Here is a 13,301-nt window from a genome sequence, read left to right as displayed (position 1 = left end):
TGGGAATGGAATGAAAACGCGAATCAATAATTATAATAACGGAAGTGTTTAGTTTTTATAAAATGATGTCTTCAGATGTTTAATGCTTTGGAAATACTGGTTTACATAAAGCATATGGGTTATTCTCCTTACACCCATGCATTGTTATTACATCCGTATTTCTCATTTCTCGCGACCTTTCTGCGGAGCAAACAGCCATATGTTGCTATAGCTGTGAGATTGTAATACGGTACGTAGTCGCACTATGTACTTAGTGATTAAAAAATATATAACTTAGACAGATCTCAAACCCGTAGCCAAGTGCCACGCCATAATCATATATGTGGCTGTGCCATACGGAGCACGATTTTTGCTGTAGAATGTAACACATTCAAACATCGACAACACATTGTTGACCCGTGTGCCAGACGAACGACCACCGGAAGCCGCTCTTCCTACGGCTTTTCACACGGTTCCCGCTTTGAAGTTGCGGTGACCTCACGAATATCATACACAGCCTCGAACATACACGAATATCTGTATCTCTGCACAACCTTTAAAATGACTTGCGTCGAGAGTACACCAGTTGTTTGTTTGTGTTTTAAGTGAATTTATTTTATATATATTAATAAAACACACATATTAACATTAACTCTATTGCAAATCACTTAAAACAAGAATAGTGATATATTGCCTAATATTTATGTTAAAAAGAGTACGAGATGAATCGGAAGTTTTCATCCTGAACACGGCATCTGTCGCAGACTCGGGTCATGACAGGCGGCTTTAGCGAGCATGCATCTGAAACAGAACATGAATAGGATACACAAGTGCATGGCATATCCGTACAGAGCACCTAATGTTACTTTTGGTTTAGTACAGAAACTGTCTGGACACTCAAAGCTGAAAGAAGGGACTAGTGTAAGTTACTTTCTTGCTGAAGACTTAATATAACAGTCCATAGAAAATAAAATTCACCCGGACGAACAACTGTATATAACAAAATTATCTTAAAGAAGTTCTATTTATGTCGAGACATCGGGGGCATTGACTTTCTATTGTTAGCGTGTATGAAGTTAGATTACGACGTTTTGCTGACGTTAAGAGGACGTATCTATGCGTTTTTTTAAATTATATATTTATACTTTCAAACTCTTGACAACGAATCCAGTAATATATAAAGTATGAATATAAACGCATTTGTGTTTAGTGTACTAATTTCCGTATACCTTTTGTTAGATACCACGAAACAAACTACTCGAAATCAGTCACCAAAATTTTACATTATTTTACCGTGTTCTTTTAAAAAATAAACGAGTCGCGCTCCGGGAAATTATGGCTTAAGGTAGCGCACCTCTAATGGGCACATATCCAAATATAATCTAATTAATTATTTTCTTAATCAGCATCATTTCACTGAACTACATGCAAATTTGTAGGTAGGCTTTCCATGCTTTAAAAAAAAAATACCGATTTTTTCAAAACCACCCCCACGCTCGGCTTTTGTCCAGTTTATTTTCAACCCTGGGGTATATAAAAGTTCCATAATTCATTCAAATTTCCAAATATGGGCATGCAGTTGGTGTGTACAGATGCTGTAAAGGTGTTTAAAGTTTAAACAAGATGAAATAAGTATGCTTTTACAGACATTTATTTTTTACAAATTTTTATCTATGGAAGAGCGCCATGAAATGTAAGTGATTTCAGCCAAGTAAAAATTGGGTCGGTTAAAAACAAAGTGTCATAAAATTCAAAATAGTATCAATTAAGTCATATTAGACAGATTTACCGTTTACTTTTTGAAATAAAAATGCAACATGCATGGTTCATATTTTCAACAGTAAATCACCCAATTTCGCCATAACGTTGTTTTAATTTTAATAATTGAAGAATGTGCATAAAAATTGCAACATATTTAACAATAAATATAGCTTATATGCCATATTAGATCAAATTACGTTAGAAAATAAATAAAACGCGTCGCAAAAAAGTATACGTCGTCGGCAGGATTCGAACCTGCGCGGGAATATCCCAAAAGATTTCTAGTCTATCGCCTTAACCACTAGGCTACGGCACCTAATAGTAGGCTCTTCAACCTTCGAAGAAATCGCGAGAAATCATTAGAGCAATCGGGACACCTCGGACAATTCCGCCATATCGGCGATCGTCTCTCGGGTGTATTTGGTGGAAGGATATGTCTAACGCCTCTAGGCGGAAGATATTACACCGAAAATATAGTTCGGGTTACAAACCATTAAATTTGCACTAAATTAACTGATAATATAGATATAGAAGGACCAATATCTCTGAGGAGTAATATAATGGAATATTTGTTTCTGTTATTGTTAAACATTAGTTGTCATTACACACAAAATATTCAAATGTTAATTAAATGTTTAGAAAGCTTATTAGTTGTTTCTTGAAGTGTAAACAACACCATTATTCAAACTTAAAGAACCAGTATTTCTTAAATTGCATTAATTATCGGTACAACATTGCGGATGTTCTGAAGGGCGACAAACTTTGAGATTTAATCCATATGTTTAGGTTCTATACCATAAACAATCGTACAACACTGTACAGTGGTACAGGGAAAACTCTTCGGTGTAATATAAGAAATAGTAAAATCCACTTAGATCCCCCCCCCCAAAAAAACAACATTATAGTGACAAGTAAGGCAGTCACAAACTGTATACAGACAAAAGCCATATGGCTCTCAGTGGGGTTTACTATTACCAGTATTGAGACACCTAAAGGGTTTCGCAGGATGGAATAAGTGGAGAGCTTGATTGAATTTGAAAAACAATTCTTTCTGTGCATTTGATGATGGCAACCATACAGTATGGCAGATATTTTTTATATTTTAGCCTAAGCAACTTAATTCCAAATGCTGTTATTCGGCCAGGCCGATATTCTTTAGCTGGGCAACCAAAACACTAAATATGGTCAACTGTGCAGGCAACAATTGTAACTAGAAGTGGCGCGGCAGAGGCCAACGCGTATCCCCATGCCGCATGTTTGACCCAGTAAGCATTTTAATGAACCTCGTGGTGAATAAAATGGATCAGCCCTGTTTTAGCCTTAAGTGTAAATTGGTTATTCCAATACTGTGGAGACACCAATAACACCTATAAAAAAATTAAGAATACAGTTTTTTATGCCCCCAGTAGGGTGGCATATAGTTTTTGAACTATCCGTCAGCCTGTCTGTCTGTCCTTCCGTCTGAAAACTTTAACATTGCCCTAACTTTTGCAATATTGAAAATAGCAACTTGATATTTGGCATGCATGTGCATCTCAAGTAGCTGCACATTTTGAGTGGTGAAACGTCAAGGTCATCCTTAAAGGTCAAATATATGGCTTTAAAGCGGCGCAACAGGGGGTATTGTGTTTCTGACAAACACATCTCTTGTTTTTAATTGAAAAACCAAAGACATTGTTGGAATTTGACTAATTTAAGGCATCCTGTATACATTTTAAAACTCAATTTTCCACAATATGAAACAACTTTTATAAAAGGCACCAATAAAAGCTCCTCCATCCCCTATGCACGCTAAACCAAGAATCATTTTTTTATAAGATTATCCTTCAAAATGGGCAAAAGTCCGGGGCAATACTGTCAAAATGCCCTTTAACAACTCTTGTGACATGCAGCTGTAGTCTATTTTCTCTGTATTTTTTTTACAGCGAAACACATAATGGCATCATCATAGATGTATAGCTCAGAATTCATTTTATACTATATAAATATGTTATGTGGTCTTATTTATACAAAATAACCTGGATATTTATGAAAAAACACCTTCTCCCTGTAAAGAGAGATGGCATTTGTTCGCCATAAACATTGATATATTCAGTAAATTGTAAGCAACAAACATGAAAATTCAGTCCCCCAGTCATCAAGTTTTTAAAGAGTTCAACTTTGCTTAAGTAATAATGCATCAATGTTGATTCTAACAAAAAAAGGGTAGTCATTTATGCCTAAACTGTTCTGCTTTCCAGAAGCAAGGACGTCAAACACAAACTTTAAACCATTTATAGTCTTAATTATTAAACAAGAGGGCCATGATGGCCCTGTATCGCTTCACTGCTGAAAAAAAGACTGAAACAAATATTCTCGGCATGTGCAAATACTTAAATATAGGCATTATTTAAGCACATGTACACTTTTGTGACCCCCTGGGCTGGGTCACATTTAACCCCAGGGGCATAATTTGAGCAAACTTTGTAGAGGACTACTATATCTCACTACATACAAAATGTGGTAGCCCTAGGTCCTAGAGCTAAGGACGAGAATATTTTTAAAGTTTTCACAAAATAAGCAAGATATAAGCGTATATAATGTTCAATTTTGTGACCCGGTCAAATTTGACCCAAAGGGCATTATTTGAACAAACTTGGTAGAGGACTAAAAGATGCTACTGCATACCAAATTTGGTAGCCATAGTCCGAATGGTTTTCGACAAGAAGATTTTTAAAGATATCACAAAGTAGGTGCTTTATAAGCGTTAATTCAATTTTGTGACCCCTCGGGGCAGGGTCCAAGTTGACCCCAGAGGCATTATTTGAACAAATTTGGTAGAGGTTTATTTTAGATGTCACTACATACCAAATTTGGTAGCCCTAAGCCCAATGGTTATGGACAAGAATTGTTTTTAAGTTTTCACAAAATAGGCCTTATATAAGCATATGTTCAATTTTGTGACCCCCGGAGCAGAGTCAAATTTGACCCCAGGGGCATAATTTGAACAAATTTGGTAGAGGACTATTAGATGTCCCTACATACAAAATTTGATAGCCCTAGGCTCAATTGTTATGGACAATAAGATTTTGAAAGTTTTCACAAAATAGGCCTTATATAAGCAAATTTTCAATTTTGTGACCCCTGGGGCAGTGTCAAATTTGATCACAGGGGCATAATTTGAACAAATTTGAAAGAGGTTCACCCCAGGAACATTCCTGAAAAATTTCATCAGAATTGGACCAGTAGTTTAGGAGAAGATGTTTAAAGGAAAAGTTAACGCGCGGACGGACGCACACGCGACGAACACAGGACCATGACATAAGCCCCGCTTGTCTTTGACCAGTGGAGCCTAAAAGATATTCGGCGTTTATACTGATTTTGTAATATAGTACGAAAAATAACAATTTTATTTGATTCTGTAGTAGAAACAAAGAAGACCCCTTTTCTTTTCAAAGTAAAAGTTTTATAATAATTTTTATTTTATTTTTTTTTTACATTTTTTTTTATTCAATATAGAACATACAATGTATACATGTATATGATCATACAACAAAGTGATTGTACAAAGCAATAAAGTTCAGACATGTTATACAAGATATGCTAATATATATACTTTTTTTGGTTTCCTTAAGATTTAGAAAAAAACAAAAACAAAAATCTGGGTTAATATGTTTTTTCTTTGGTTGTTTGTGATAGGTGTTGTTTTTTTTTAAAGAGAAAAGAAAAGAACAACAGAAGAACAGTTATGAAAAATGATGAGTTGTATAAAGTGGGAAGAAAGCATAATGGACTTGTGTGTTTTGTTGTATGTTCACAATGATCTTATAAGATTGAAAAAAAATATACACAAATATTTTAGAAAGATAAACTAACATTAGAGTAAAATGTATATAAGTGGACAAACATGATGAGAATTTTATCAGATTCCATTTTTGTTCAAAGATTTGTAATGTGTCATTACTGAGGGCTATTTCTTTCTCAATCTGGATTTTTAGTTTAAGACTATGGACAAAACAATTAAAATTTGGTACTTGTTTTTTTGTACTTCATGTTAAAGATAAAAGATGTTAACACGCAGACGGAGGCATGCACACACAGCGAACACAGAAACATGACATAAGCCCTGCTGGTCTTTGGCCAGTGGAGCTAAAAAGATATTCGGCGTATATCCTGATTTGTAATATAGTACAAAAAAATAACGTTTTTATTTGATTCTGTAGTAGAAACAAAGAAGAACCCTTTTCTTTTCAAAGTAAAAGTTTTATAATTATGATAAATTGCCAGGACATAATTATGGGCCTTTGTTTTTGACATCTGATATCTTGTGAACCAAAGAATGGTGCTCTAATACGAATGATACATAACATGAAGTAAAACAAAACAAAATTACTGCGTAAGTGTGTGTGAGATAGAGAAAATTATCAAAAAACAATGAAAATTTTATTTGCATATTAAATACAACACACTTTGATAACAAAAAGTATTGTTTGTATAATCAATATGAACATAATCTAAGTTGCTGCTAATATGGGATCCCCACCAGGATTTGAACCTGGATTTCCTCTCCATATAGAAAGGTGTGTTTGCTTACACTATAAGGATGTTCCAATTAACAGCAATAATATTGGTTACAATTATTTCTGTCAACTATATTAATTGTTTAATTAAGTCTTGACACAAAATGTGTAAATAAACATTTTAAGCTTTTTAAAAACAATTTATTCTCCATCAATTTTTTAAGGCAACTGTCACATTGATAATGACATGTATCATAAGGGCACGCCTTTAAAGCTACTCTGGATCAGGAACTCATGTTTTTCCACAAGCACTGAACCTGAAATTAGAAAAAGATTATTTAAAACCACTTTTTTTGTTATAGAAACAATTAAATGCCTTTTTTATTTCAATAGATTATTGATCCCCATAAAAATCTGGACACATAACCCAACAACTTGTTGAAAATGTGTTTGCTTATTTACATCTGTGAGTACATGTGTTGGTACATGTGACAGTGAGGCGGTAAGAAACTGCAACAACTAAATCGAAACAAATATTCAAATAACTACAATGGTATGTTTCTTATGCTAGCAATTAAGTAGCAAATAATGAGAATAACAAAATATGACATTTTGGGCTGCACTAACTATTAAGATCCATATAATGTTCAATGAACTTTATTTACAAACAGGGCCGAGTTGCAACATTTTACAAGATAAAACGTTTGATTACTTGTACGGTAAGAAATAACACTTTTTAATTGATGTAACATGCATCAAAATAATCCCAAATAGTTTAAACAAAAAACACAGAAATATTAATTGACTAGATAGTATATTGACATGAACAGACAGTAAAATAGAGTTTTGGAATGGTCATGTTCATCAGATCATGTACAAAATTGGGACAATCATAGCTCTACACAGTTTCCAACTAGTATTTTAAATGTAAAAGAAACAGATAAAGAAAAAAAGATGTACATCAAACATATGCTTGGAAAGTTCTGGGATTCATTCATCAAAATTTCTTCAAGAAAGTATAATGTACTGAAAAGTTTAGCTTAATAAAAAAAACACTTCACAATATATATATAATATTACAGATATTCACATATAAACATTGTTACTGAACTCAACAGAAAACACTTTAAAAGTTTCAATGACTTAACATATCGTTGTTGAAAAAAATGGGCCCTTGCTGCACTGGTATCAACACAATTATATAACGCGATAATTTGCTCATAAAATGTCCATAATCAAGAATAAGGTAAATTTTGTGGGCAGTCAATCGTTTGGCATATGGGTGTTTGAACTAAATTGCATCCGATAAACAAAATGGCAGCAAAAGCTATTGATGTAATGTACATTTAAAAACCCGCAGAACTAGATATAATAAGCGCTTGGTGAAATTTACAATTAATTATGCTCACCATCTTGAAATAAAAAGTTCTTCAGCAAGCGTTGATTCTTTCTTGGGTCTGATGCGCAATACACAACTGATTGATTATTATGCCACTTGAAGTGATTAATAGTAATAACACATTAAATTAATATATCAGTGAACTAAATCTTGCAATAGACTAACACTAGTGTAAATTATTACATTTTTTGACTTGATACATTGACATGTTTAACTATGCTGTTTACAAATTTAGATACCAGTAAGAGTGGGTCTTACTAAACACTGCAAAGACACACACAGTCTAGCAAAGGCTACAAAGACAAGTAAAGTCAGATCAAAACACAAATAAGTTAACCAGTGTATCCTTTATTTAATAAATTTAAGACTATTAGGGGAATATAATTCCAGGCAAGGTATAACGAAGGCAATCCAAGAGTTACAGTGGGTTTATTGGACCTTGCAGCATGTGTTTGACTTTGTGTACCTTTGCTACACTTTGAGTGTGTGTTTTTGTAGTGTTTAGTGTGAGCGTTACGGCATGTAAACAATAGCTTCTTTTAATTTTAGAGACATGTGATTAATGCTATAATGCTTCTTAAACTAAGGAAAAACGTTTCGGTGTAATGTTTAGATAATGTTTTTAATCATGTTTTTAATTTATTGTAATTAACATGTACATGTTCTTTAAAATATATTCATATTTCTGTTTAAATGATATGCATCCATTGTTTACAGTGATTTTTGTATTATTAGCTAATGTACAATTCGGATGTAATCATTTGGGACCTACTGGCGGGAATTTTTATATGAATTTGACTGGTCATGATTAAAGGTAAACTACGGTCAAAAGTGACGTTAAACAGCTATGCTGAAAAAAAAAAGGAAGTCTTCCTTAACTGGGCTCAATCCACTGACCCTTGGAGTAAAAGTCAAGCGCTTAAACCAATGGGCTATCAGTGCTTCCATAGTCAGTGGTTTATTTTATACTTTATACATGTATAAGCATTCCTTGAAATATCACACAATCAAACTTAACAATAAAAAAAGAACTCTCCCAAATTATTTGTGTCATTAAATGCAATATTGATAAATGTAAACATTCGATCTAAAAAGCTCCAATAAAACACAAGAATAAAATTTAATAAAATAAAAAAGTAACACTCATTTTGGCTAGAACCATTGACCCCTGGAGTAAAAGTCTACCGCTTAAACCACTTGGCCTTCCATGCGTATACAATGAGTGATGTATTTTAAACTTGATGTAAGCAATCCTTGTAGTGTCACAAATTATAACGAAAACAGTCAATTTAAAGGTGCCAGTTGAAAATCAAGGATAGCTGAAATTATTCGCGTTCAGAATAAATCTGAGCCAAGAGTCTGCCAAAATAGAAATTATCAAAAGACTATTGCTGCAATTTATATCGACTACATGAAGTCATCATTGATAATTAATACTGTAGGAGTAGTCAATGTCAATACTGGAAACTTTCCATTTAAACAAGTGTAATTATGTTGTGGGAATAAACAGATCTACACTTAATATTATTAAAGGAATGTAATCTTGAAACAGACGAGCTACAAACAACACATTTAAATGTTTCTTCTTTACGCCAGGTTTGAAACCGTCGGGCCGCCATCTTGTTTTCAAAAGTAGTTCCAAATCCAATATGACGGCCGCCTACGTACATCAGAGAGACGGTGTGGTGTAGCCCACTGTCCGATGCGTTCAGATTGATCATTAGAGGTGCGCTACCTTAATGCATGTGCGTGAGGGTCGTTCAAGACTAGCTTGTTCAGTCCGCACAGCCTACCCCGGTAATTAGGGACGGCAGTTTCCGCGTTTATGGAAATTTTCGTTTAAGGGAAGTCTCTGCTAAGCGAAAGTCAACAGAAAGCGGAAAGTTTCGTCCCCGATTAGACTGTGCGGACTGCACAGGCTAACCTGGAATGACATTTATAAAACGTTTCTTACATTAGGCCCTGTTTTCTGCGATTGTGGTTAAGATGTATGTTCCGAAGTACCAGCATACTGGGCACTTACAAATTAGCGAAAGTCTTTCCGCTCGTGGAACATACGATACTAAATGTAAAGCCGCAGGACACACTGTCGCTGACCGAGCAGTCACGGACAGTCGCCGGATGCGTCGCTGCCTCGGTAGTCGCCGGGTGTGTGGGGATAAGTAACACTGTGGTTTGTGGCGTCAGTGTCGGGTTGACAACCGTCGAGTAAGTGACCAATGGGGTTGTCCCATGTGACATTACTGCTGGAGAATTCGCCGTTGATTGACTACTTGATACAGAATGGGTTGCAGACGCAGACGCTTCATGGATGTAGCCATTGTGATGAGTGGGCGCGACTGGATCACTCACAGTGTAGAAATATTGAGCAGTGGTCGATGTACTTATTTCTGAAACGTTCGATAGTGAACTATTCTCATACGCATTTGATTTATCTAAATTAAAAACGTTGCAGAAGATATATATCTCATAAATTATTCCAATGTTACCGAAGAGCTTCCAGGACAAGTTGAACATAAATGAAATAATAACACGTGTCGATTTTTTACGCATTTTATTACATGATTTTTTAAATGTGCCAAACATAATGACGTCAACGTTGTAGTAAATCACGAGAGTAACGCTTTACGTCAGTTGACGTTGCAAAGTCATTTCAATAAGATAACGTAACGTGATTAGCGAATAAAAAAGAAGCAAACGAAAACGCTTAAAAGCTACCCCACAATTTTTAAGATGATACTATTCATATGGTTATAGTACGTGTGAAACAATGTACAGCCTGTGATAAAAAAAAATCAAATAGTACCTCCTGACTGGTCCAAAAGGAACCGTTGGTGTGGGATTGAAAATACATCCATAGCGTGCAGACCTACTGAAAAATAGAAGTGTACATAGGAACGTACTGAAACATAGAAGTATACATAGGAACGTACTGAAACATAGAAGTATGCATAGGAACGTAGGTATTGCTGCATTTGATATCATTAGATATCGAAATGCAAATAGTTTACTCGGCATACAACTCGGAAAAATGACCGTTTGAGTTGCTATAGCAAGATATTTAAAGAAATATTAGTACCATAATAAGAACACTTTCCTGGGTTCAGTGTTAGATTAAGAAATATAATTAATCAACAAATTGTTCTATATATTGTCTGAAACATACTAGTAATTAACAGTCAGAAATGTGCTTTTTGCTGACAAGTATAATTATTATTCAATATGCGCTTCTTTTGATTAACCTTTCAAAATAAGTTTTTATCACTACTTTGAAGTACGTGAATACTACCCGTATCAATGCCACACATATAACATTCATGTGTGTTGTTTAACGAACTTAGCCTCTTTCTGTGAAAACTGTGCTTAATTAATGTGCGAACTGCAAATACTACTTAGGGATGGCACTTTTCAAAGATGCTTTAAGTCCAGTTTTTCCCGAACGCGGCTCAAATGTCCCTTTGTTCTTACTGAACAGAATGCAGTATATCCGTTGTAAACAGAACATATCCCGTCCGTAAATGGTTTTCAAAATATGGGTTTGTCCTTAATGAAAGATAGTAAATAAACGCGTACGACCGAATTTTAGATACAAAATATTGCCGCCGCACTGTATATGGAGCTTTATGTATCACGAAGAATGAACATTTGAACGGTCTTATCTGTCAGTCAGCGTGCTGTTTGAACGTTCGATTACCATGAATCTGTCTATATCTAATTATAACGTTGCAATGTTGGAGTAAAGGACAGCATTCGTAATCACGTTCACGTATTTCAACCGACACATGCTCCTGGAAGATATGAACGAATCGTTGACCAAAAGAAGACTCACATGACGAACTTTGTTGACATTTATACATTCATCATTTTAAAAGTTCAGTTCCATATTTAACTTCGTCATGTTCAAAGTTCAGTTTCATATTAAACTTCGTCCATGGAACATTATTGTCAACGCCAATTCTTATAACATTAAGTTTTATATACTGCTTGACGAATACTATGTAACATACATTTTCAATGCACACGTTTATTTTTTATATGAGCCAAATTTAAAGAACACAGTGATTAAGTTGCCATACAATAGTATTAAAAACAATGTTTTCATCATGGCTCTATTATAATAATTACAAGTTTAAGGGGTGTTGCTGCAGTTTTGCTGTTTTTTTTCTCCACCAAATAGATTTTGTTCAAAATTTATATTCAAGTACTATATACAAATACTATATGAAAAATGAAATCAAAATATAGTGTCACCGGTCTTGTTTTGATTTTATTCACCATTTTATAACATGTACTTTATATTTAAACTGGAAAATCTCTAATTGCCCCAAACCAATTAATAACCTATGAAATAGACAACATATAGATATTATATAAGCTGAGATAAATAAAATATCATTTAATTAAACAACACAATGCCAAAAAACGGAGAACACAATTTAAATTAAAAAAAAATAATATTTTATTTTAATTTTTTTATGTCACCCCAAAAACCATCAATTTTTTACTACTTTTAACACCAAAATGTAATTAAAAAAAATCTGTCAAATAGAATGCTGCAAAACTGCTTAAATATGTTCATTTACGTGTTGTCATCATAAAGCACAAATAAAAAAGGGGGTCACCGCACTTTTAACCGAGATTTTTTGTTTTAACTATCCCTACCGTCTACGTCAAATTTAATAAAAATACATCAATTAGGCAAAACCCAAGTACCGGGACATAGATTGTAAGAAATATGCATAAACATAAGAAATTGTTAACAATCTTATCTGGGATCACAACAGCTTACCAAAAGACATTAATAAAAAACAATATTAAACACAAACATAATACCATACAGTATCAAACTCGACCTTAATCATTAATAACTTACATGTACTTGTTCACAGATTTCGGCTTGTTTTGAAGTTTGTGATTAAATGCTTTAAATTGATAAATTTAAATGACATGACTAAAAAGCTCCAGTATAAAACAAGAATGAAATTAAAGAAATTAAAAAAAGTAAAAAAAAATAACCCACCTGGGATCGAACCACTGACAATTGAATTATGAACAAGCTCGTTCATTTCTGATGATACTGATAACAAAAATATTGAGTTGTGATAATAGCGTCATCGGTGTTGCTATACATATATTCTCGGTTAAATAAACTGCCGCAACACCCCTTAAGACTTTTGATTTTTTAAATGTAAATCAAACTTTTGGGACAACACTTTCAGCTTATATGATATTTTCTGTTAAAAGAAAGTATCTTCTTAGCAAAAATCCAGTTCAGGCGGAAAGCGTCGTCCTTGATTAGCCTGTGTGGACTTCACAGGCTAATCTGGGTCAACACTTTACGCACATGATTTATACCCCATTTTCTACCTGAGTCACTCTTGTGTTTTTTTTGCGTTTAATTACTTAGACGAAGTTTCAATAAACGAATCAGAAATAAAATATATAATTAAGATTGTATTTACTAATAAAGCGGTTGGTGAAGATTTAATCACCCATTTAGTTCTTAAGCATACGTGTTCCTCAATAGCAAAACTACTTTGCATGCTCTTTAACAAATCATTACAGGAATGCACATTTCCTGCACTGTGGAAGAAAGCAATGATCTTGCCCTTATTTAAGAAAGGAGATGCAAATACACCATCGAATTATCGTCCCATCTCACT

At 34.1% G+C, this 13,301-nt stretch overlaps 1 protein-coding gene across 10 annotated transcripts; it reads right to left on the bottom strand.

The window, feature by feature from the left end:
• Positions 1–667: 667 nt before the first annotated feature.
• On the bottom strand, positions 668–12,723 carry LOC127860169 (uncharacterized). 10 transcript variants are annotated; one of them, XR_008039613.1, is made up of 4 exons: positions 11,107–11,323; positions 10,445–10,510; positions 9,593–10,028; positions 668–780 (listed from the first exon to the last, which is right to left on the bottom strand). XR_008039613.1 is itself a non-coding variant. In XM_052398060.1 (4 exons), exons 1-4 carry the CDS (start codon positions 12,702–12,704, stop codon positions 717–719), a joined length of 543 nt encoding a protein of 180 aa, XP_052254020.1. In that variant the 5' UTR covers positions 12,705–12,723; the 3' UTR covers positions 668–716. The 10 variants fall into 10 exon arrangements, 9 of the variants coding, with proteins under 9 accessions (XP_052254020.1, XP_052254021.1, XP_052254027.1 ...); XM_052398060.1 differs by lacking the exon at positions 11,107–11,323 and adding an exon at positions 12,659–12,723 and having other exon boundaries at positions 9,662–10,028; XM_052398061.1 differs by lacking the exon at positions 11,107–11,323 and adding an exon at positions 12,659–12,722 and having other exon boundaries at positions 9,662–10,028; positions 10,445–10,507.
• Between the last annotated feature and the right edge of the window lie 578 nt (positions 12,724–13,301).

This window comes from Dreissena polymorpha, chromosome 15, assembly GCF_020536995.1.
Source record: "Dreissena polymorpha isolate Duluth1 chromosome 15, UMN_Dpol_1.0, whole genome shotgun sequence".
NCBI lineage: Eukaryota > Metazoa > Mollusca > Bivalvia > Myida > Dreissenidae > Dreissena > Dreissena polymorpha.
Note: the sequence above shows the minus strand (reverse complement) of the source record. Positions and strands in the feature narration are given on the sequence as shown.